The sequence below is a fragment of the Chelmon rostratus genome, chromosome 11, assembly GCF_017976325.1.
Source record: "Chelmon rostratus isolate fCheRos1 chromosome 11, fCheRos1.pri, whole genome shotgun sequence".
NCBI lineage: Eukaryota > Metazoa > Chordata > Actinopteri > Chaetodontiformes > Chaetodontidae > Chelmon > Chelmon rostratus.
The window spans coordinates 22685598-22711797 of record NC_055668.1 but is presented as its reverse complement, the minus strand read 5'-3'; the positions used below and the strand labels follow the sequence as shown (position 1 = coordinate 22711797).

The window sequence follows — 26200 nt, the reverse complement described above, 5'->3', positions numbered from 1 at the left end:
AAAACACTGCACAGTGTGAGATTTTACAACTGATTTATTGCAAATAGTTTAATCCTCCATAGAAGACACCCACCAGGAATGTGTCCTTGCTTATTTGTTTTGGCCTATTCAGTGCAGTCTTGTTGCCAGATGACGTTGTGTAATGCAAAAGCTGAGCCACATTCAACCTTTTCTGCTGAACCACTGCATGCTTTTGATTTGCCGGAGCCGTCGGTGTTGGGACCTTTGTCATGCAAACGCTGTCTTATTGAAACACTGGAGAGGGTGTCATGTCTGTCAAAACAGGATCATGTTTGACTTTAAAATTAAGCTGCAAAAATGACCCAATAATCCTAGATTTCACAAACTGGTTTGAGCAACAAAACCCCTTTATTTTTTCCACAATTTGATGTGCAGTATTAAAGCAAGAGAAAGAAATACCAATCAAAAATTCTAAATGTCAAACAGTCCCTTTATGGAAAATGGCCTTTCTAATGGCTGATAAAGACAGACATCTTAAGTGGTTTTAATGTCAGCTCCTCTCATTGACTGTCTGTCTGTCTCTGTCTGTCTCTCTCTCATGCTACACCAGTGGGTCAGGACCTAAAATGGGTCACAGGCCTATGTTTAATAGATCCCCATACGACCACAGTAGTGATATGCCTCAGCCCAGGTCCCATGATGAGAGGCTAAATGTTTCATTTGGGTCCCAGGCTGAAAAGGTTTAAGAGCCCTGGTCCTAAATGATAGCGAGACCTCGAGCTCAGCGGCAGACTGTAAGGGGACGGCGAGTCCTTGGCCTTCACTCTGAGTCTCACCCTGGCACAGTGAAGGGGTCTGTCCACGGCTGATAAGTGGTTTTAATGTGATCTCCTCTCTCTTCTTTTTGCTCCCTCTCTCCTCTCTCATTTCCTCTCCCTTCATATTCATCTCTGCTTCCTCACATCGCTTATTCCGGTCTTGCCTCTTCCTTCTCTCGCCCTGATTCATTCTTTTACCGCTTTCTACCCCCTCCTTCCCTCATTCCTCCTCCCTTTCTGTGCTAGATGATGGCTCGGCTCCAGCTGTGGGCTATGGGGCTTATGGCCACTATGGCCTTGTTCGTCTCACTTGCCGCTGCCGAAGATTCGGGCCTTCCTGTGGTGGAAGCAGAGAAACCAGGCCCTGTTGAGATTGTGAAGAAGGAGACTCATCCAGTCCTGTTCAGGCAGAAGAGAGAGTGGATCTGGAACTCTCTCTACGTGGAGGAGGAGAAACCTGCACCCATCGCCTACAAGATAGGACAGGTAACAATCCAACAAGATTCCTCCTTATGATTCTGGGCCTAACTTCTACAGTTTGGTCTTTAAATGTTCAATAATCTACTCGTCATGGCTGTCTGAAGGGAAGGAAAATATGTATTATTTGTCACTTTCATTCAGTTTGATGCTGTTAATGCCAACAATCTGGGGCATTAACGTGTTGCCAACCAGCTCTTTTATAAATATGTGAGTGTTATTGCTAGAATACTCAGTTTATCTGTGGAAATTTGCTGGGCAGTTGTTGATTTGAGTCCTCACTCCAACTAGGACAAAAAAACAGAACGCTAAAAAGTAGGAGACAGTCAGCCGTTTTCCTTTTTTCTCCTTTCACAGCTGAAGTCGAGCCAGAGACTGGAGGTGAAGAGTTTTATAATAGAAGGCGAAGGAGCAAACGAAATCTTCACCGTGGATCACAAAGGAGACCTGTTTGTCACCAGATCCCTGGACAGAGAGGAGAAGAGCTTGTACCATTTGACTGCCAGGATGTATGATGGGAACAAGAAGCTGATTGAGGATTCTGGAGACTTTGTTGTCCAGGTGACGGACATCAATGACAACAGCCCTGTTTTTCCCATAGTATATAATGGGTCCATTATGGAGAGGTCCATGATAGGTGAGTTGGGCAGCTGTAAGGACAATTATTTGAAAGGTCATCAATAGTTGATTGTAGTCAATTTAGGTTTGCTCATATAGCCTTATATTACATTTATTGTTTAACCAACACAAACTCTTTTTATGAGAAAACCCACAAAAGGCGATAAAAACGTGTTGCCAAGACGATAAATGGTGCAAACGCTTGCTGGACGAAGTTTCCATCACTGCAAGTATGAATTTGACATTTACTAGCTAGTGATAATTCTGATTAAAAATAGACTGGACTGTGAAAAGTCTGTGAAAAACAAAACATAATGTCAACACCTGTCATATTCATGAGCACATCCCTCGGTGAAAAAAGGCACATTGCTGACTTGAACAGCACAAGATTAGCACATAATCACAGTGCATTAATCAGTTAAACAGCCATTATGTTCAATAAAGAAAAGCACTAAACACTGCACATTGAGGTTTTATTGATGATGCAAATTCCCTTTTGCGTTTATGTTCATCTAGGAACTAAAGTAGTTGAGGTGAGGGCGACCGATGCTGATGACCCCACCACTGCTAACGGAGAGCTCAGGTACTCTCTGAGCCAAGACCTCTCTGCCTTCGAAATCGACAGCATCACAGGTGGGCTCGCTGCACTGACGTCCAACATCATTGTTATCCTGCAGCTACAATGTCTTTTTCTTCTTTAGCCAGTTAATCCGGAGGAGGCACAAGCTATTTTTACTTGAATATGAGTCAGAGCTGACCTGAGAGATAACACTCTCTCTGTCTGTCTGTCTCTCTGCAGGTGTGATCAGCTGCAAGATAAACAGTCTCGACCGGGAAACCAAGAGTCAGTATGTGGTGGTGGTTAAAGCTCAGGACATGAGAGGAATGGCCTCTGGCAGCACAGCCACCACCTCTGTCATCATCACCATCACCGACACCAACGACAACATCGCTTCTTTCACCCGAAGTAAGCAGCAGAGTGCTACATTAACATGAAAATCTGTGGCAGTGTTTAAGTTATATGTTAATTATTCACGATAGCTTGTATGTGTACATGTTTAACTCTCTATGTCAAACCGTCTGCAGAGACATATGAACTACAGGTTCCAGAGGACCACAAGCTGAATGAGAAGATAGGCACTCTGGAGTTGGAGGACAGAGATCAGATTCAGAACAAGGAACCCATCTTCACCATCCCAAGTGACATTGGCAAAGTGTTTAACATTGTGCTCAGCCCTAGCAAGGACGGCAACGTCATGCTCAACAAGGTAAGAGGCTCACATGGCAACAAATGAATAGACCATATTTCGAGGATACAGTCTTTTTTATTCCTGTGTTTGTAAATCAGCCCCAGAATCCTTTGCTTTCTGTGTGTGGAGTTGATTCTTTAGCTGAAATACTGATTTAATGTTTAATATTTCCAGCTATAGTACATCTGCTGCCATGTTTGCTGTCTGCAGTTTGTGAGTTGAGCAGTGGTTCCCAGCTGTTTTTATGTCCCCCCCAGCTCTATCAGATGGGCCCAAGCACCTCTTCATTTTGCCTCTTTGAAAGATACGATGGCATCACTGCATTATTTGGTAGCATTTTGCAGCAGAGGGAGGTTGCTGATGTTTAGGCTTTTTGTCTCGTGGTCATGTCTGCATTCATACACTTGTACTACCTCTCAACGTGGCAGAAACTGGACATTCCAGCCATTTATTTATTGCTTTTAGCTTTTTTCGGGCTAACTTGTTTTCACATGCTCTCAACCACAACACTTGTTGTTTAGCTGTTACAACAGACTCAGATCAGTGGAAAACTGGCAATTTTGGAGACAATACATATACTATAGATTCAAAATTAAATGTAAATGCTTTAGGTAGTGTTACATACTCACACTCGCTCCAGCCCCAATCGTAAGCTGTGATTTGATGATCATATTACGTTCTTAGTGTGTAAGTATTGCTTAAATCCAGAAAATTTAAAATATATTTACATGTCAGCATCATCAACATCATAAGCATCAAAAAATGTTTTCTGGTTATACCTCCCGACATACAAGTGAAAAAAAAAATTGAAAATTGCAATGTCAAATGTGAGAGCTTTTGCACGTAAAGTGATGTATAACGTGGAATTTAAACCCAAATGTTCTGGCCTCCTTCTGGTTGTGAGAGCTATTTATGCTTGCAGGAATTCTAGCAGGTTTACTTCACTGGATTGAGCTCTTCAGATAAAGTATTTAGGACATCAGAGAGCCGAAAATGTATTCTAATGAAATGAGCTCTGTAATAGCCTGTACCCATGCTGGCCTGGAATCGAATCGCACAACAATCTTCCCTCTGCTCAACTCGCCCCTCAGCTCTGTAGCCCTTCTCATCTTTCTCACCGGCTGTGTTTACATGTACAGAGTAAGCCAGCTAACAGCCACACTGCGGTTAAGGTCTTATTCTTGTTAAGCTGTTTACACATGCCTTTGATACCCTGCGACTGAGTATCCCTGTTACCATGAATAATCCAGTTAACAGAATATGTCTACCTGTGGTGTCCCATCCACAGATAAAACAGTCCACCAGAAAAAAAAACATTCAACTGAACAGTGGGTTATTTCTAATACAGGGGGAAGGAATGATAAGCGGAAATGTGACAGTAAGCAGTGCTTGCTGCCGTATATTTGTTGACATGAAAGTGTATCCGTAACACTCTGCAAGTCTCCATTCATGCAGATGTTGAGAAAATGAAAGGAATGAGGCATTTTCATGCACGGTAACATGTTTAACATGGAGGAAGAAAGTTGGCGTTTTAATGTGTTTTTTAAATCCAGAGTATGAGCTTAACCAGGTTGTTTCAGTGGAGTCGTGACATTTAGAGCCTTTTTTCACCTGGCATTGACAGTTTTCCTTGGTGAACAGACGCAGGTGTAAATGCACTGAGGATGAAGATAGGAGATGCATTTGAGTGCATAAAAAAAAGTGCAAATGCAATGTGTCCCCAGTCTAAAAACAGGAGCAGGATCTGTGGAAATACACACTTCTGAGGATGAATCCAATCCAAATGGAACACCTTGTATTCACGCATTCATCAACATCGTTAGACATTAAAGTTAGGCCTCACAAATATTATGTTATTAAGGAAAGAGACGCTGAGTGAGTTTAGTGCATTTTGGTGAGAGAACAGAGAAGAGCAGGGATTACCAGCTGCATCATGGATATGAGATGCATGTTTGAGAGGTAGAGACAAGCCTTGTAGGTTAGTTCTTCATCGATTCTAATTGTTTGGGAAACAACTAAATATCTGAGAAATCATGTGTACTTACTGCTTTAAATATGGTAACCTACAGCTGAACACACTGATCTGATGACAGCATTCATACAATGATAACAATGCTCAGAGGACTCCTGTAGTCTTCCAGCTCAGTGTTTCTCAGCCCATTTGAACCATATTAGTCAATACAGGGACTTAACTATTTGGGCATATAATGCTCATAATTGGTCAATATTCTCAACATTAAATCAAATCCTGATTTAATAAGTGTTTATTTTTGATGGTGTGGACTAAATTCCCATTTTTCTATTTCTGGGATCTGCAGGCTCTGGACTATGAGACAACGAACAGCTACACTTTCACCGTTCAAGTGCGGGAAAACCTAAGAAACCTGCGTTTTCCTGCTGACAACATGAACAGCGCTGTCACCACAGCACAGGTAAATATCGGACAGGACATCTGCAGCCTTTGAGTCATCCTCCAGGGATGTTACCACTCTGCTTTTCATTAATCTTGTATTAAACCAGGGAAGAAGGAAACATACTGTACCACAGCCGCATGCAAAATCAATGTAAATGCAATCTAAAATTGACTGATTTGGAAGCTGAAGAGCTGGTAAATCTAATTTTCTCTCTTTAAATACTGTATATTCTTGAGCAGAGCTGTAGAGTCTTAGCTCCCGACTGTGCAGCCGAAGGCAGGTCTCAATTCTGATCACTGACAGATTGAGCCTGAAGTACGACATTGTTAAAAAAAAAACGAACAAAAAACTTCAGTCTAACATTTAGCAACATCATTTAATTCTGTAACTTTGACCAAATCTGCAAAAAACTACAACTACAAAGCTGTCTTTCAACTGTTCTGAATGGATTTAAACTGACAGGTAAACATCAAGGTGCTGGATGTAGACGAGCCACCGGTCTTCTCCCAGCTCACCTACTCTTTCACTGTGGTGGAGGAAAGTATTGTGAACAACATAGGAAAAGTCACAGCCAGAGATCCCGACAGAGTCAACAAGAACATAAGGTACGATGCTGTTCCAGCCTCTAAAAACAACAAGCGATGTCACTAATCCCTTGTTGCAGCTCTGATACTGATCTGTTGCTCTCTCTGTCCAGGTACTCCATTTTAGACAAGGACTGTCCCATCAGCATCAACCCGTTCACAGGTCAGCTGTCCACCCTGAGGATGCTGGACAGAGAGCTGGAGGCCACACACGTGTTTCAAGTTAAGGCACAGGAGGAGCCAAATGGTGCGTCACACACTCATTTATTAATCCTGTTTCCTTTAAACAATAGAGCCTCAGATGAAAAATTAAAACCATGTGTTTTCTCTAACAATGGGAACGTGCATACAGGGAGGGAGTTAGAAAGGCCAGAGAAGACAGTGTGTTCTCTAGCTGTTCACTGAGCAGCTCCTCTGGATTTATTGAGGGATGGGAGTGTAACACATTAACAGGGATTTTTATAGATTTAACGTATTGCCAGAACACCTGGTTCGACCCACACAGGAAGGAGAGAGTAAGCAGGAAAATCACATTAGTGGGTCTCTTTGTTCACTTGCAGCTTCCAAACCAAACTATATATTTTTAGACCAGCAATGAATGAAATCCAGAGATCTATTTTAGTGGCTTGTCACGATGTTTAAGGAACACAATGGTCCCCTGAGCTTGACAAGGTCCTCGATATACAGTACATGTAATGTACTAAAGATAGTTTCAAAATCTCAGTACAAGAGACGGCAAGAGAGCCACACGTTTATCAAAAGATGCATATTCAAAAAGAACATCAGTGATGTAAAATAAAGGTAAAAGCTGCTTTAATGTGACGAAAAAGCTGCCAAACAAAGAACTCACAAATAGAAATCCTTTCAGTCATTTGACCTTAATCAGTTCTATCTATGACAGAGATGCACACCTGCGTAAACAACAAGCCAGCTGTGTGAAGTGAGCCATAGAAGACAAGAAAGAGTAAAATTAAGGAAACAAAAATGGGACAAAAACTTGGAAATTTTGTAAAATTTGTCTGTGGATGGATTTCACACACCAATTTATCTGTAGGACTTTAAAATGTCTGAAACAACAAAAAGAAATGGAGAAAAATGGACAGAGCTGCGAAAGAAAAGTACAAAGGACTGATTAACTGGAGTGTAACTGTTTCTCCTCTTGGCACACCTGTGTCTTATAATCTCTGTCTTAACAGGATGATTGGTTTTCCCTCCATATTGAGTATGACATTAAATGAAATTACATCACATCATAAAAGACTTGCATGTAAGGATTTTTTTGATCTGCCAGCATGCGTTGGCTCTGAAGAATCCCTGCAGGCAGCTCACCGAAATGTCTCGTGCCTTTCTTTTGACTATTTCCATCGTCACTACACTGAGACAGTTAGCATGAGATACATCAGTGCTGCAGTACCAAATCACAAAACAATCCATTATTGCGCTGCATTTAACTGTGTGCTGTTGTCGCTCCTCTGTAGGTTTGGAGTCATTTGTGAAAGTTAATATTACAGTGCAGGACATCAACGACAACAAGCCTGAGCTGGCGGTCGATGAGATCTTCCTGTGTGAGAACGACATCGCTGATACGGTAAGAAACGCAGGGTCCTTTCAGCAGGTTGTCCCTTGGTTTGGATATGTTTGTATTCAACTAGACTAATGTTAAAAGATGTGTGGCATCACTGCAGACTCTGTGTCAGCCCTGCATTTAAGTAGATATTTACAAATCGTATAGTGACTTCAGAATTAACTGTTTTTAGAGTATTTGTTTTCATGATCTGCACAAACATCTGTGTCACAACCTGGAGATATGGAGGCAGAAATATAAAGTACATCACATGGAATGTATGCTACTCCACCCAATGTTTTAAAGATGGAGGGATGCAATTTCTATCATGTATGTTCACAATATGTGCATTAATCTGCATTTTGGTAATTGCATATGCACTATACATTCAGACTTCATTGGATCTAAACAAAGTTTGTGTGCAGGTGGATTAATTTCATTTTTTTTGTCTTTCCACAGGTGATAGGAACCTTGAGAGCCACAGATAAAGACGACCAGCCAGCTTCCTTCACTTTCAGCCTGGCCAGTGAGAGCTCCAACTTCTCCATCAAAGATTATGGCAGTAAGTCTTTGTGTGCACCGAGCATATATTTACCTTTCTTTTCCTGCTTGTTTCTCTAAATGGTGCTCAGAGGAAGCACTGGCCTCGGCACTTGTTGCTATGCAACAACTGAAACTCCATTTGAGGCGCAGCGCTTTGTTGCTGAAAGTTGAAATTATTTTAACTTCTCAAAGCATGCTGCGGTTCTCCCAGCCAGACGAGGGATTTAGAGAGCCTGTCTGGGACCATAAGTGCTGTCTCGAATGCGCAACAGCAAATATTGAACATAATGAGAGCAAGTGGCTCAGTGGACTTGCAGATGATTCTCTATGTATTTTAAACTCATCCCAGCTAAGTATGTTAAAGGAACATATCACACACAGTGCTGCTGTGGTGCTTTTTTACAATAAAATAATAGAAAAAAGTGCATATGGAAAACAGCACCATGAGATTTATTGGGATATGCATGAAAGCATGCACATTTTGTTATGTTCACATTGTCCTAATCATTATAAGGCATAAAATGTATAAGAGGATAAAATAAATTCAATCATACAAGGCTGCAGCTTGAATTTAAAAGCTTTATTGATTAAATATGAAGCAGACTTAAATTCAAACACAAAAACAGCCAAATGTATAAAATAAATGTCCAATGACCATTCTATATTTGTTTACACATGCGACCAGGACTACGGTCATGCTAACAGCTGTGTGAGATTGTACTTACCCACTTCACTGCTTTGACCTAAATGCTAATGTCAGCATGTTAACATGTTCTCAATAACAAGAGGACAAGCCAGGGGGTCACCACAGTCAGTGGGATGTATCATCTGGGAAGCATGAATGTCTGTACAAGATTTTGTGCCATTCCATCCGGTAGGTGTTGAAATACTCCACTGAATAATTGAATTATGTAAATAATTGATTTTGACCTGCTGTGAGCGGAAGATGCCAAGTCACCAAGGATCACCAAATCATCATTATGATTCATCCTGAGGGCATCACGGGTATCTGTGCCAATCTTCACGGCAAACCATCTGAAAAATATAAATATTTCAGTCTGGACCAAAGCTGACAGACAGACTGTTAGCATGGATTAAAATCAGCATTTCACATTTTTATTATTTATAGTTTGGCTTTAAAAAAAAAAAGAAATTCTAAGGCTATTACACCAAATGATGCAGTTATATATGGATACAGTATATATTTCAACTGACACACTTGGATTCTACTGGTCAACTTCAAGAGAGAGCTTCTTTTTCTTGTTACTGTTGTTATTATACTGATTAAAAGATTATCGCAAATTCAACGCAGCATTTGCATTCAGCAGATCTGGTGCCATTTATGTAGATACAAATGAGCAAGTTAAAAAATGTCAGCTCGAATAAACAGACTGTGACTCAGGCGGTGGTGTGAAACTCCACAGAGACATCTTCTTTGATCCAGACATTGATATTTAGGCAAAGGTTGGTGCTCCGTTACATCAGATTTCCAAAGCCTATTTGGGTTATTCAGCTTAGGACACAAAGTGGCACAAGTAAAACAGTTTTCATCATTTTTGATCATCACATACCCTTATAATACATGAAAGCCTGAGGAAAAGCGTTACCAACTGTTCTAGTCAAATATTAAAAGTCTGAATAGATGAAAGCCTTAGGTAGTCAGATGAAAGATTTAGGTGAAGTGTTACTATTTAATTTAAGTGAAACTTGAAACATACTGAAGGGAAGATAAACAGAGGGAAAAAAGGCCTGAACTTGCCTCATCCATTTCCTCTCTGCTCGTGCCTGGAGGGGCTGACGTGTTGAACTGATGGAGAAGAGGAAGAGGAAGATGGAGGAAAGACAGATGAGGCAGAGGTGGAAGAAGAGATGAAAGGAAGCTAGAGGAAGAGATCGGGATTAAGGGAGACGGGTGATATTAAAGTGAGACCGCGTTAAAACGAGGAGAGGGGGCAAATATAAGCAAGGGAGAATAATAAGCGATAAACAAGAGTCTGAAAAGAAGAAAAGAAGAGAGAAAATATGCAGGAGGAAGAATATTTAGGAAAAGGGAAGAAGATGAGAAAGGGGAGGAAAAAAATGAGGGGGGAACAGGAAATAAGCTAAACATGAGGGAGAGGGAAGGACGAGGAATGACAGAAGAAATGAGGGTAAAGAGGACGAGACGAGATGATGATCTGATAAAAGGAGAGATGACATCAGAAGCATTAATGTTTAAATGAAAGGTTAAAATGAAAATGGAGGAAAAGAGGAGAAAGAAACTGACGGGAAGAGGAAAGAGAACTGAGAAGAGGAGGAAAAGGGAGGAAGAGGGGAGAGGAGGTGGATAGTTGTTTGATAAGTGCTGGTTGTCGGTGTGAACCTCTGTTCTCCCCTGTGGCTCCGGACTGTGCCCCCCCCAAAAAATCATCTGACAGCACCTCACACCACTCACCACACACACACACACACACACACACACACACACACACACACACACATATGCAACAAGAGCTGCAGAGTGAGGGCTTTTAAAATATTTAGCAACTACCAGCTCTTTAAAACTTGCAAAAAACAACTATGCTTTCATTACGGGATCCAGAAACACACACACGCACACACACACACACACACACACACACACACACACACACAAACTTTACAACAGACAGTGTAGCTGCACAGTGAAGTGACAGGACTCGGTGTTCAGACCAGGCGGCTACACGAAGCCCACTGCATTAATACCAGACAGACAAGAGAGGAGGAGGAGGGGGGAGGAAGACGAAGAGATGAAGAAAAGGACTAATGAGATGCAGCAACAGAGAGATGGAGAGAACAAAAGAAATATAGAGAGGACAGTGCGAAATATACCGAAATCCAGAGAGACAGGATATTCAAACAAAGAAGGAGCAGGAGACGAGACGGAGAGGAGAGACGAGATGAAGGGAGGACAGAAGCTGTTTTCATCTTTTATTCAGTTAGCTAAGGCTTCATCTGTACCCATGTCCTCCCACACACACCTTCAGTGACTACATGTTGTCTTGTAGGCAACAGTGGAAACCTGATCCCAGTCAGGTGGTTTTGCGAGCATCATTTGAACATCTTGAACTTCGAACTTTGACATGTGAACTTTTTGCGACAGAGCTAATTAGCTTGCTAGCTGGCTTATATAGCTCATGTGGCCATGAGTTTAGCATGTCCCCATCTGGCTAGCATGTGAACTCACTAGCTGCAGTAGTATCATGCAGCGCTGCAAGTCGTCCCTGTGTCACAAACACCGCCTTGTTTTGGGGACGATGCACCACTTTCTGGTGTTGTGTTTGCCTTTATACAACAGAGGTGAATAGGATTTAGTTTGTGTGCCCAAAAATAACAAAGAAAACTGAAGAGTTGCACATCTTTCCAGACACAGTGTCCATTAGTCTCTCATTTAATCCCTAGATCTGTTTTCATTAGAACTGTTTCTTGTCATAAAGTAGTTTCAATGATTTTCTGTTTATCTACTTTGGATAAAATTGACATACGATCTCTGAAGGGTCAGAGTTAATTTAAAATAATGTGAAACAAGCCTCAGCAGAAGAGATTTACATATATCCTCACACGACACTGATATGGTTTGTATTGAAGGTGCAAATATCAGCAACACCCAGGATGTTTTCATTTAAACCTGACCTTAAACCAGAGCTATACGTCATGCGTCTTTGTCCGACAGTTTGTGTCAGAGTGTCTCTAGGTATGTTTGAATGTTCGCTAGGGTCTTTCCTGCCATTGTGTTCTCCGAAATTCCTCCAGTGGTGGGATATTGTGGAAAAAGGCTCTCCCCGTCGTCTCAGCAGGAAACTCCTGGCTGCCGGGGATTTGACTAATGACTATATTGTTGGTCCAGTCTGCGGAGGAGACGCAGCTCCGTTCTGCTCAACATGCTTCAATTCTCTTCTCATTTCTATTCTCTTTTTGTTGTTTTCTGTTCCCTTCTGGTGCTCTGACTTTTAGCTTATTGTGTATTTTGACTCTTTTGACTTTAAAACCCGTCTGGCCATCAATTGATTACATTCAAATGATAAGGGATATAATATTGTTTGGGAGTGTTTCCAGTCACAGCATTCTCATCTGCAAAGGAAGAACAGTATGCATTTATTTGAGCATTTGCAAATTTGTGGGCCTCATGTAGGATTTCAGCTTCTTAAGGTGCTGCCATTATCTATAATCCGAAATGACTCAAATCCAACATGCACCAAACTGACAGATAATCATAAATTATCTGTCTGCCTTTATGTAGCGACTCTCTTCTTGTTCTCATATCTTGTTTTATCTGTGGAGCAGACGCTCGCTGTATAAATAGACTTTAAAGACTCTATATACCGAGCAGGTGAACATTAGATCCGCTTTGGTGAGATGAAGTGATGAGTCAGACAAATTAGACATGGATTTTGCAAAAAGGAAAGTTACATTTGTGTTGTGAAGGTGGCTGTCATACTTTGTACACTCACTGTGTGCATTTATGTGCTTTTTTCTTCAGACAGCACAGCCGACATCATTGTGAAAATGGGGCCGTTCAGCCTGGATGACCCCAAGGATTACAGCGTGGATGTGCGCATCACTGATGGAGGACGACCCATCCAGACCAGCATCACCAAACTGGCAATCAAGGTCTGTGTGTGTTTGTGTGTGTGTGCGTGTGTGTGGTTGGGATGTACTGAACTGCTTTAGATTATTTCAGCACAAAATGTGTTTTCAAAATTCTTCTATTCAGTCAAAATCACCGTAAAACTCAGAAGATCTAAACAAATGCAGCGTGTAGCTCAGATGGCTGTACAGTGAATGAGCATTGCTTGATAAATCAGTGAACGGAGACTAAGGAGTGATTGTTTGCTGCAGTCGTGTCGGTGTGATGCCAGGCGGATTCCTACGCAGTGCAAAGCTGGTGCTCGGAGGATGGGAGTGAGCGTTCATGCCCTGATCGCCATCCTGCTCTGCATCCTGACCATACTGGGTGAGTTTTTTATTTTCTTCCCTTTCTTGCTTTCATCCTGTCTTTCTTTCTTTCCTTCATCGTCTCCATCTTTGGTGGAAATGCTCATTACTGAGGTTTTCTGCGGAGCACTTCTCAGAGATCGTCTGTCAGGGTTTTCACCATCCTGTTTTCCTGATCTTCCTAAGAGCGCCTGAAGAACTTTTCTTTTCATCTTTAAGAGCACCTTAAAGGCATTACCTGTGTTAAATCTAACATGTGATGTCACTTGAATCAGCATCAGTTGGGGCTGAAGACTTACAAATCTGGGGATGTGGAGCTGGAAACAAGTGAGCTCCTCATCTCTGCTTGAGGCCAGAGGCTCAATGCTACATTACCATAACATACTGGCACACCATGCCCCAATCTCCAACAGAACTATCAGTTGTCAAGTTGCATTGTGGGTAATGTCGGCGTCTGGTTTAGGGAATGCATGGAATAAAAAGGATAATATCTCTGGTTCTTCAGCATCATTTTATTAAATGCATTACTATGTAAAAGATTCACTGCATTTCAAACTACTTGAGCAATTCTCTGCATTTCTTTTCATATTATAGTAAATAGCTGTGTGCTTCTATACTTCCCGTAATAAAGTCTTAAACATCAATACATCCTCCCCTCTCTCTGAAGAATTGTGGATGATTTTGCAGAATGGTAGAATGTTGTATTTGCATCATGTTCATGAAGTAGTGAAACAATCATGAACATTAGGGACTTTATGCTGTGATGTTAGAGGGACAGCTACAGCATCCATGAAACATGCCAACGGTTTGCTGTAGAAATGGGATTCAAGTATCATCAAGCAACACTCTCTTGAAACAGCTACTTCTATCATTACCTGCTAACACCTTTGTGACATATGTGTCGCTTCGTATCGCAAACCAGCCGTTATTGTTTAGAAGACAGTCAGGCTGCAACGTCAGACATGCACAAAGTGGAACATTTTTTTCTTGAACGCCGTCCCTTAAATCGTCACTACTTGAAGTCCCTATTATAAAACTGGAGAACAGGATGCTGGACTAGAATTCACATCCTGTTTTATGGAAGTGATAATATCTTTTCAATTTTTAACCATTCACCAAACAATTGTTTAAGCACATTTGAATAAGCAGGAATTGATTGATTTAGAAGCTGTAAATTAATCCAAGCAGCAGCTGAAAATCTTCTTTTTGCTGAACTGGTTTGAGATCACTAACGCTGAACGTGGTCCAAGGCGAAAGAGACGTCCTCTGAAACTTTCAATCAGAGGGGGCAGCGAAACACTGCTTTGTTTTAAAAACAGTATTTCCTGTTTATTGTGTTCAGCTGTGTACATTAATCTGGAGCTGGGTTTGAGGAAACAGACTCTGCAGACCCTTTATTTCATTTTTTGCGGGTGGAAATAGAAAGTCTGTACGTAAACAAATCAGACTCTTAATCAAACACAAGCAGGAAAAATAAATTGCATCACTTGCTGTTTGGCTCTGTGTTAAAGTTTTCTGAAAAACTAATATAAGCACTGGTGAAATGTTGGCAATTTTTATCATGGATAGAGAGCAGAAAAAAAGACATTTATGAGAAAATGTTTATTGCTGATGGATTCATTTTTAGTTTCAGTCTGGGTTGTTTTACAGTCTGTTAACAAACAGGTGCAAAAGGTCTCCTCAAACACAGTTTTTATTCCGAGTCGAGCTCATGAAGATGGCATCAACGATGCAAAAAGAGTGGTTGGAGCATGTGCACACATTCACTTGCCCTTGCTTTGCGATAAATAAGGTTTGTGTTTTGTGGGGTACATTTCCCCTCCCTTTGTTGTTGGTTTTATGAATAATGCAGCGGCGGATGTGGAAATAATGCCTGCGGTTGTGTGAGCTCAATATTCTCTTTGATACCTTCGCCCCCTGCTCCTTTTTTCTGGGGAAAAAGAGACACTTGTCATGTTGGATGTGAGACAGGCCTGAGATAGTTGGCCAAACAGGAGGGATCAGGGCTGGGGAAGAAAGGCAAAGAGAAGAAGAACTTACGGATTAAGAGGGATGGAGGTGGAGCGACAGATGGAAAAACCTTATATGTAGGCTCAGATATCGGAGGTGGAGAGGGGTGAAGCAGGCAGACAGACAGACGAGAGGCGGGTGAGACAGGGAACTGAGGTGGAGTGAGACTGAGTGACAGAGAGAGACAGAAAGAGGTTAAAGAAGAGAGATGCCGAAGAGGAGAATTGTGGGAAAAGCAGCAGAAGAATAGGAGTGGTAATGAGAGGAGTTTATCAGCTCTTTAGGTGCCGTCTGCTTATCAAACACCACCAAACACTCAACCTATTAACTATTAATACACTCCTTCACTATCGCGCCTTTTCCCCTCCGTTTTTTCCTTCATCTCTTGCCTTCCTCTCTCTTTCCCTCTGGGTCTCTCCGTCTCTCTCTCTGCCGCCCTCTCTTCCCCTTTCTGTTTCTCTTTCTCTTTATCAAACACCCCCAACGCAGGCCAGATTAACTATTTAATGCACTTGTCATTATCTGCCAGGGCCCAAAGCAATTTACCGCGCTCCCCATTCACCGACGCGTTTTCTCACAAGGAGCCGGGTTTGACACGCGAAAAGAAATTTTTCTCAGTCGTTCTTGTACAAAGGAAGGGCTTCTTTTTTTTTCCTCTTTTCTCGTCCCTCTAAGTCTGATATCTCTAGAGCTTATTAAACTGCAGAGCATATGTTGTAAAAGATTAATCTGTTGGTTTCCCAGGCAAACTTAAATTAGTCCCGCTCGCCCTCGACTAAAAGGCATGGCTAATGCTGCCCGTCCGCTGAGAGAGAAAGAGGTTCATATCGGGACTGAGGCTCGAGGCCTAATCTAATGTCAAATGTATCCTTCGTCTCCTCATCTGTCGTCTGTCTTGATTTCTTCAGCCCCTACTTCTCCCATTTCCTCCTCTTCCTCCTTCCCTCAGTCTTCGGCTGCTCTCCCTATTTGTTTGTCTTTTCCTCTTATTCTTTCTCTTCCTTGTCGTCGTTCTGCATCTCTCTGGCCTAAATGCAGATTAACAAGCAAGTAAAAGACAAAACTTGGTGTCTTTACCCCGCTGTCTTATCAGTTTCAGTAACTTAAGACAAAAGAAATGCATTTGAACCATTGCTGTTTGAACAGGTTTCTGTTTTCATATCATCTGTAAAGGTGTGTTTTTATGTTTTTATTAGAGCCAAAATTTCTTGTACTCCTTTGACCTTGTCTTGGGGTGCTTTTCCCAATTTCCCCAATTTCTTCACAGTTAAGCTTGAAACACACATTATGATTGCTGGGCCTGTTACAGTCAGGATTTGGGCATGATGAATGATCAGACCAAGGTAGACCAGCATCCAGTGTGGGAGACATAATCACAGCCGAGGGTCCAGATAAAGCTTACTTTAAAGACGTTTAACCTTTATGGCTGACAAATCTGTTCATGTCACGTTGTGGGAGAAGGTTTTAAAGTTTACAGTCTTTGCTGCTCAACTCTCTCTCTGTTGTGGTGCAAGAACAGTCGATGACTCTCCTTCTTAAATTTGTCCATTGTATTTACCAGCTGCGACAGCCTGGCCGGTACCGCTTTGTTTATGTGTCATCATGGCAAAATGTGGAGACAACTATTGTAGCAGGAAGTATCACAGAAGCGGTTTTGAGTACTTTGCCAGGTGTTACATGTCTGTCTGTCTGTCTGTGGACAGATTTTGTCAACACAGTAGCGTCAAAACCTCGCAAGATGCAGTCACAAAACTTTCTGAGCGTGTAGTCGAGATCAAAATGAAGTACTCATGCGTCAGAACGTCAACATGCTGACAGGCGTCGCAGCTGGTCTGATCCCATCCCAAGATGGTCTCTAGTTTTTTCTGTATGTACTCATTCGTTCAATACGTGCTCCTTCCTGAATGTTAAGACGCAAAAAAAAAAAAAAAAAAAAATGTGTGTGTGTTGGTGGAGTTGTCGTTTGTGGGCTGTTGAGTCTTTGTAAGTTTCCCAACTTCATGCGAGATAGCAAATCCTCTGTATTGTACAACAAAAATAAATCATTTGTAAACGCCCACAGTTGACAGTTGGCTTCCGAGACCATCACAAATCACAGCTTCCTGATCTGAGACTGCTGTGGTTGAGGTTTGGTCCAGTTTAAACACAAGCTGACTTCGGTTCAGGAAAAAACGTGCTTTGGGTTAGAAACCAATGTCGGCTGTGTAGGAAACAGGAAGCGACCCATTGAACTACCACAGCCTTCTTCCCCTGTGGCTCGACAGCACCGTCCCACTTCCTCCGTCTTCACTCAAGAAGCATAATTCCTACAGCTGCCAGAGCAGAGATGGAGAACCTTCATCCTCTTTCAGTTTTTATAACATCCCTCTAAATTATTGAAAACATGGACACTAACCTCTGCGATGCCTGGGACTGCTTCTCTTTGGTGAGGCAGCTAATGTTAGGCGGTCGTGCTGATGATGATGATGTTACTTGCAACTGGTTTTCCAGATTTGGGTCAGTCAGCCTTGAGTGGAGAGTCTCAGAGATTTGCGCCTCAGTGCATGGAACAATCCTCAGGATTTCATGATGTAGGTTCCACACTGAGCAGCATTAGCGGGCCGGATCAAACTCCCTTGCAGGCCCGGAGGCCAGACGTCGCACCCCTGTGCTGGAGATCTTTGATACTTGAAAATATATAAATGTCCATTTTGGGAATTTTACAATGATTTTATTTTTTAGGAGTCTTATCCGTGGATTCTTGTCTTTACTCGCTTACTTCCTCTCCTCTGTTTCCCCTCTCCTTCTCACCCAATTGTTTATTTCTTCGTCATGTGTCGGGTCCAACTCTCCTTCCCTTTCCTTTCTTTCTCATGTTGTTTTCTCCTACTCATTTCCACTTCCTCTGCTGTATTTACTGAATCTGTCTTCCTGTTTCTTACGCTCCCGTCTCTTTTCCCTCTTTGTGCGATGTGTTTGTCTCTGGCTGGGTAGATTCATTTGAAGTTTTCATGCTGGAGGCGAATGTCTCAGACACCTTAAACCATCCACTCCTCATTTTCTCCCCTCACTCTTGCTCTGCTTTCTAGTCTCAATCCCTCATTAGTGTTCCACTTTCCTCACTTGTTTCCTGACCCCATTCTTATTCTGTTGTGGTTTTCTGCCCTGATTTTTCTCGCATGTTTTTACCAAAACATAAAGTGTTGGTCCAGCAGGAAAGATGGCAGGACAATCTGTCAGTGTTTGTGTTTCTTTCAGAGATGAGACATGCAACAGAGGGGTTTTTACACTTACTGTATATATGGCCTAAAGACATATTCTTCTATTCTTCATCTACTTGTTTCTCAGTGATTTCCTAGAATGCATTTTGACAGATTTAATCTTTCAAGGTCAAACCTCACTTTTGTTAAACTCTGCTCCTGTTGTCAGAAATGAGCAAATCATTTCAGCATGATCTCAGCTTGTGTTAAAGATGCTGCTGTCAAAGAGGATTTAAAATAAACTTTCCTCTGCTGTGCTGTTCAGTCATAGTGATCCTGTTTGTGATGAGGAAACGCTACCAGAAGGATTCTCTGGCCAGTATGAAGAACAGCGGGGAGATCCACGAGCAGCTGGTCACTTACGACGAGGAGGGAGGAGGAGAGATGGACACTAATGGGTATGTCGATGGAGAAAAAGCCCACATTCATTCACATTCATTCAGAAAACCTGAACCCATTGTTTTCCTCTTTTTCTTTGTTTATTTCTGTTCATTGTTAACAAAATACCGAGACTTTCAGTGATTTTTAACCATTGAAAGAAAACAATCATTTATAAATTCTAACTTAATCTCTAATGCTGAAACAGAAAGGTGAAGGAATTCTAGATATTGCATTTTTATTTTAGTAACTTGTAGTAACGTGTGTTCCAACAACAAAATCTTCTTAACTTATCTATCTATCTATCTATCTATCTATATTGTGTGAATATTATTAAAATTCAACACAACAAATATATTCCATTTATTTCTTATGAAGCTTCTTTGTACTAACGTTCTACTTACATTATTTTTCACTCTTGATACATCATATAAAAATCACACCGTCTATCAACTCTCCCCATTTGCAGCATTCTTTGCTGTGTTTGTCAGTTTGTTGACCCAGTTTACCCAGAAGAAATCATTAAAGTTTAAACTAATCTGAATCTAATCTTCCCCACATTTAAATAGTATTAAAACCATACATAATCCTCTATACTGTATTAACACACTGTATGCTAAAAGACACGATGACTTGGGTAGGAGGTAGTGTGTGTTGGAGCTTGACAACAAAACATGGTTGATGTGATGGCATCTCAGAAAATGTTCATGACCTGGAAACAAACATTTCATCATGAATAAAAGCATGATCCCATTCTTAAACGAGGAGTTAACCAGCTCTTAGCAAGCTAACAAACATTATTCCTGTCCTTCAGCTACGATGTCTCAATCCTCTCCTCCGCTTGCCACGATGGCTCCCTGCTCCGCCGCCCGGACCACCATCCCCACCCCTCTCTCTACGCCATGGTCCAGAAACCCTCTCATCACTCCCAACCCACTGCATGTAAGGGCGACATGGCCGTGATGATCGAGGTGAAGAAAGATGAGGCGGATCACGACAGGGACGGCTTCCCGTACGACACCCTCCACATCTACGGCTACGAGGGTCCCGAGTCTTTAGCTGGGAGTCTCAGCTCTCTGGAAAGCTCCTCCACCGGTTCGAACTTGGATTACGACTTCCTCAGCGACTGGGGGCCGAGGTTCAGGACCCTGGCCGAGCTGTACGGCGTGGATGCACCTGAGTACTACCATCAATACTAATGGAGACCGTCTGCTAAGAAGCATATGATGCCAAATTACACACACACACAAACACACACACACATTGAAAACAGCCATAAAAGATCCACTCACACAAAGCCAAAAGCGTGAAGTAAACATACACATTCACAGACACACACACAGAAGCAGGCTTTGATGCTGTCCATTTTGTTTCTGGACAAGAATCTTTGATCTAGCAGACAACCGAGTTCTCCAAAGACTTTTCCAGCTTCTGAAAACAGGGGCTGTTGTTTCCAGTGTAACAACTGACGTTTGTTGTCAGTTCAGTGAGTCTAGCTTGTCGAGCCTACCACGTCTGTTCACCACCCGTCAGTAATAACTGTAGGACACTCGATCGAGTTGAATCAAGGAGTTTTTGTTTTCGTAGATCTCATTACTTGGTGACGTGGCGCCCTTTGCCTCCTCTTGGAAAGGTTTCTAAAGTAACACCATGACATGACGCCACAGGAGAAAGTCAGACCTAACTGCTTCACAGATTTGAAAGACGATTGTTGGTGACAGCGTGAGATTCACACCGTGAGGATGCATTTTATTCCATCATAACCCTTTTTTTCTACTTTAGGAGATCTGGAAGTCCAATCAGAAGAAAGTCCACTTAAGGCTGTAGCCAATCAGAGTTTATCTTGGATAATTGATGGGTTAATCAGTTCACTGCTGGCCAGCAATGTTACTCAGTTGTTCAAATTCATGTCTCAGTTCCTTCATGAAGCATGTATTGCAGTCATTACTTTAAAAAGTATACATACTCTTATATCCTGGCTGAAATTAAAAGATCTGGACATGAGCTCATTTAAGTACTGTGCATTGACTAATATTGTAATTTTAATATAAATGGACATTTTAAATGACTTCATTTCTGTCCCACTGGGGATGCAAAATGGTGCATTGCTATACTCTGTCATGCACATCTCTTTGTTGCTGATGGCCTGGAAGCTTTTTTTTGTTTTTTTTTTAAATATTTGACAAAAGGGCCACAACCACAACAAGAACGAGCTGGTTTTATTTTTGATGTGGAGTTGGTGATCTGATTTGTAAATATGATCACTTGAGGGGTTTATTAATTGAGGTGAAAAACACTGAGCGGCCACAAGAGTTTTAACTCAAAGAGGGTTGAATTGTTTGATCACAGCGTGGTGCCAGTTCTGTTTGTTTTATGTAAAATGCTAAAAAGGACTGTTTTTAAGGAAAGTTAAACTATGGAAAACTCACACTGTTCATCCAGGAAGTTATTTTATGATATTCCCACTTTTCGTTGGATATAGTTGCAAATTTTCTGCACTTCCTGGAATGCAATCTTGCATCAAAACTCCCTGATATTTAGCACTGTTGCAGTTTTTTTTCAAGATACAAACCTTAAAATTTTCTGAAACGCAGCATCTGAAAGGAGTGAGGAGTCATTTTCTAAGTGAGTCATTTTGCCCATTTTCCCAGCCATCTTCTGCTCAGAGGAAAGAAAAGACGGCAGACAGAAAGGAAATGGCACAACTGCTGCTTGGACAGAGTCACAGTGTGTTCGCAGGGTTTATTTGACAGAACCCATCATCACAGTTATTGTTGAGATGAAAGCCCAACTCTCAGAGGCCCACTAGAACAAAAGCCATTCGGACAACTCAGGAAACACCGATTGGCACAAGCAGCTAGTTGGGCAGTTGTGATGGCCCTGAGGTGGCTTGAATAACTTTAACCTCTCATCCTTTTTGGCTACTGTCAGGTCATAAACTCTTTAAAATGTAGATTTTTAGCATGTTTACAGAAAGATAAAGCCACACTGAGAATTCATTTTAATCAAAGCTGACTGATCTTTCTTAACTGTGGTTTTGTGGCATCTGACAACAAACGTCTACAGACTTAGTGATTTGTTCGTCTTAACATTATTAATGTGAGAGGTCTGTTCATTTTGTACCAGACTAGAGTTTCTACAGTGTCTTGGAGTCACACTGTTTATCGTGTTTAGTTTCCATCTATATGGTCATTTTTTGTCCCAAAATATGGATACACAATAGCTGTATTTTTACATGTGGTCATGTATAAACAGGACAGGCCACCCACAGTTAACCATAAAAAACACACTCCCTGGAGCCATACACATTATTGTCATTGTTGATTAATCTGACGATTGTTTTCCTGAATATTTGATTAACCATTTTATCTACCATAATGTCGGAAAATGTGAAAAGCCCCAGGATGATTTCCAAGTTGACAGAGGCCATAGAGGCTAAGATGCTGCTTGTTTTGTGTCACCAATCAGCCAAATCCAAAGATGTTTGATTTACAATCATACAAAACAGAAAAGAGCAGCCATACTCCTTTAACAGCTGGAACCAGCAAAGTGTTTCGTGACACAAATCAATTAGCAAAACCGTTGCCTGTCAAATTTTTGTAGATTAATTTCCAATTAATCTAGGCTCCAGCCCCCCCGTGACCCTGCAAAGGATTCAGCGGTGTATAGATAATGGATGGATGGATGGATGGAACTGATTAATCAACCGTTAGAGCTGCATTATCGGTTCTCGCTTACGTTTTGTAATTTATTTGGGTTGTTAGCGCCCCCTTTTGGTGGTTTGGTGGATACTGTCAGTTCACTCTTTTTTTTTTTTTCCAAAGCAATCCGGAAAAAACTGCACCAATGGATTGTTTGACCGCTGGCTGTCAGTAGCATTTAAACAATAACTGCAGACATTTTGGCTTATTGTATAAATGAAGAGCGTGGCTTTTGCAGTTAGGAAGTAATTTCTAAAGTTTCATGGAGGTAAAAGGTCAGTAATTGTCAGGATAAGTTTGCTAAACAGTAAACCGGTGCCCATTCCTGTTAAAATAGCTCAGCTGAGAATGAAATATTTAAATCCATTGTGTTCCACTCTGCTGAAGATGCAGCCATGTGTCTTCAGGACATCCCCCTGCTTTTTGTTTTCTCCTTCTAGTTTAGAGAAAATGGTTTATTTACTCTCCTGTTTATTCTGTTTTGTTAGGATTTGAACTTTCTTTAAAACTCTGGCCCGCATGGAATCCCATTCGATAAACGGTGGATACAATAGCTGGAAGCCCTCTCGATGCTTTCCTGTTGGCTTCATATATATATACTTAGAGAAGCCAGTTCCTCCACCTCACTCTCGTTCTCCTCCTTCTCTCCTTGTTTGCCTCACATTATCTCTACCACACCGTCTCGCTCTGTCCTCTAATCAGCTAAACCAAACAGTGGAGTCAACTTCCTGTCCATCTGGGGCGTTGCGCCCGCCCCTTCCTGTCCGTGTTATCTCTCCCGTGAGCTAACACATTGTGCTCGCTTCCTGTTAGCCGGGCCTGGGAAACAATCTTGGAGAGGAAAAGGGAGCGAGGCAAGTAGAAACTCTGGACGAGGTTGGGGGTTAACAAGAAAGAAAGATGAAGAGAACAATGTCGAGCAGTGATGAGTTTTCCAGCTGAGCAGAAACACTTCAGAACAAAGATGCGTGTGATGAAACGCTGAGACACATCGCACATGCAAGCGGTGTTAACATCCTGTTGCTCTGGCACCTTTATGAATCAACACTGAACGCAACGCTCAGAAATCAATCAGGATTACCCACAACTGAATCTTTGAATTTATTTTAGAAAAGTCCCCACTTGAATGGCTCCAAGCGGCAGAAAAATAAAATAATGTGAAGGGCTTTTAGCCTCAATTATGCCTCTTATGTTATCATTTTTGGATTTTAAAAGTTTGCACTGAAGATTGCATTTGTCTCAGCTTTTATTACTGCTGTAGACATTTCCAAAATCCAACCACAACTTGTCGATGAGCCATGTGTCACCCTCATTGAACAAACAATGGCTAACTTTTCTGGCTGCCATCTTTGTTTGGGTCGGAGAATGATGGCCGACCTTGTGAACCGAGTTAAAATTCTGCTTCAAAAGCTGCTCCATTATCTACTTTCCTAACAGCAATAAGTGTTGCATGTAGTCGAAAAATCTGCGACGTCTTGAGGGGTAGGCAACAATTTTAACCAGCAGTGTTTGTGTTATTTTTAAGTTCCAAAACTGTGCGTACAAAACTTCCATATTACATTCACACTAAAAGGGTCATTAATAGAATACAACAATTATTAAACAGGAGCACATGTTCAGCGTGTGATTCCTTTTAAGAAGTGTCATTTTTGTTTTTATTTTGTGTGCTGGCACCATAATGACATGTACATATTGTTTTGGAGTGAAAACTGAAATTCGTTCCTTACAAACCCATATTTTTGATTTCAGGTTGACATTTTTAGTCATTTCCAGTCATTTCTAGTGTTATTCGCTGCTCCACAGTGACACGTCAGCATCTGCAAAATCCATTAAGTCACGCTGATGCCATTTTGTCAAGTTGAGTAATTTGATATTCTGAAAAAAAAAAGTGCCATTTTAATTTTCTTTTGTTGGCCATTGATGTGTGAGAGGCTGCGTGAGAGCATTTGTCTCCTCTATCAAACGGTGAATCACTTTGGATCCAGACAGTGAAAATAAATCTCTCAGGTTGGGATCCAGGCACAACAAAAGTTGTTCACCTTTATTTCAAGAAACAATCATGTATCAATATACTAACTTCACAAACCAGACCTTTAAGTGATTTAACATTCATTTCATCTGCCATATAACATTGAGGGGTAACTCTGAGTGAAATGTACATAGAAAAAAAAATGTGCCTAATAGTTTTTTTTTCTCTGGCCTCACCTTGTTTATATTTTGCCTCAGTTACTGTCTTTAGAAGATGTTAAACTTGACACAATCTCTTTTTATTGCTGTAAAAAGTAACAAAAGGTTCATTTTCTACAAATGAAAGAGAGCAGTCTTTCATGCACGAGTGATGCCCGGGTGAATATGTGATTTTCTGTATGTGTCGTGTGTGTGTGTGCTTGTGACTGTACCCATGTACATACACACAAATGGGTGTCAACCTAACAAAAAATAGCAAACGCATAGAAATACATTTTTTTCTTGTGTAAATACAGGGAGGGTCTTCAAGGGAAGCAACATGTGCCTTTATTCTTTAAAAAAAAATACTGTAATTCATTTTTTGATGGCGAACACAATGTTTTCTATATTGTTTTTATGGTGTATAGCAACTACTTTTTATTACCTGACATTTTTGTAAGTGTAGAATAAAAATAAACTCACAAATATGTATTTGTTGTCTTGTGATTGGTGTTTTGTGTTCTACGACACTTTGGCAAAGAAAGCTACATCAGTTTGATGTTTTTATGAAACAAACCATATGAAGAATGGCCAAAAGTGGGCTTGTTATTATAGAAAACTGAAATTCATAAGGTTTTAATTATTTTTTCCCTCATCAGGAAAGAAAAGTGAATAAAAGCAGATAAGAAAATGTCTATTTTAAAAGTATTAATTCATAAAAACTATTTGCATGTATCAGAGTTATGATTGTTAAAGTACTTTCAGGGATTTGACATTTGAAGGTGGTTGAAAAACAATGACTTCATGCAACAAAAATCATCCCTCATGCCCATAAAAGGAGAAGGTGGGATTTTGCTGGTAATACGCCGACAATAGGTCGGGTCAGGTGAGAGGTTTGTACCAGATTTGCACCAAGTGATATCAAGTTTGAGTGTTGACCTGAAAAACAAAGTAATGTATATATTACCAGCCAGTTTTTATACAGTCAGTGTTTTCTATAAGATCCCATGTGGTGAAGATCAGCTCTGCTCCTTTGTGTAAAATGATCCAACATGTTACACGTTGTGAGGCGGCGTGGAGAAAGCTCTGATCTCCTTCACCTTGATCTTTGACATGTGATCAGATGTGAGGCAGAGGATATCCTCTGCTCTTCTCTATTTCAAACCAAGTGTAAATTCAGTGCAGCTTCGTGCAGTTTTATTATGGTAGGGGCCGTGGATTGAGGGGTCAGACCTCCACATGTGATCATATCCATATGAGACGTGGTCGGGCGTACGAGATCACAGGGTTAAAAATGAGAGAGAGAGAGAGAGGGAAATGCCAAAGTGACGTCAATCCTCCCAGGACACACACACACTCACACACGCACACACACAAATGTGATTTTGATCTGGCTGACAAATTACTTTAAAATAAAACCAGGCGTCCCTACACCTTCAGGCTTTGTTAGCTGTAATGTTCTTATGTGTGACCACGTATAGTCTCAAGTCCTAACATCAAAATAATTAATTAATCTCGTTACCT

General features: G+C 41.2%; 1 protein-coding gene across 1 annotated transcript in view; it reads left to right on the top strand.

Moving 5' to 3' along the window:
• cdh5 (cadherin 5) overlaps positions 1-25166 on the top strand; it is a 34089-nt gene extending 8923 nt beyond the window's left edge. Inside the window, exons 2-15 of the mRNA XM_041947853.1 lie at positions 1026-1265; positions 1614-1893; positions 2391-2507; positions 2674-2841; positions 2961-3142; positions 5443-5556; positions 6001-6143; positions 6236-6369; positions 7601-7710; positions 8146-8248; positions 12728-12858; positions 13087-13201; positions 18697-18829; positions 19624-25166. Of these exons, the coding sequence (XP_041803787.1) occupies positions 1026-1265; positions 1614-1893; positions 2391-2507; positions 2674-2841; positions 2961-3142; positions 5443-5556; positions 6001-6143; positions 6236-6369; positions 7601-7710; positions 8146-8248; positions 12728-12858; positions 13087-13201; positions 18697-18829; positions 19624-20008 (2355 nt within the window). The 3' untranslated portion in view covers positions 20009-25166. The remainder of the gene's footprint in view (positions 1-1025; positions 1266-1613; positions 1894-2390; positions 2508-2673; positions 2842-2960; positions 3143-5442; positions 5557-6000; positions 6144-6235; positions 6370-7600; positions 7711-8145; positions 8249-12727; positions 12859-13086; positions 13202-18696; positions 18830-19623) is intronic.
• The last annotated feature ends 1034 nt before the right edge of the window (positions 25167-26200 follow it).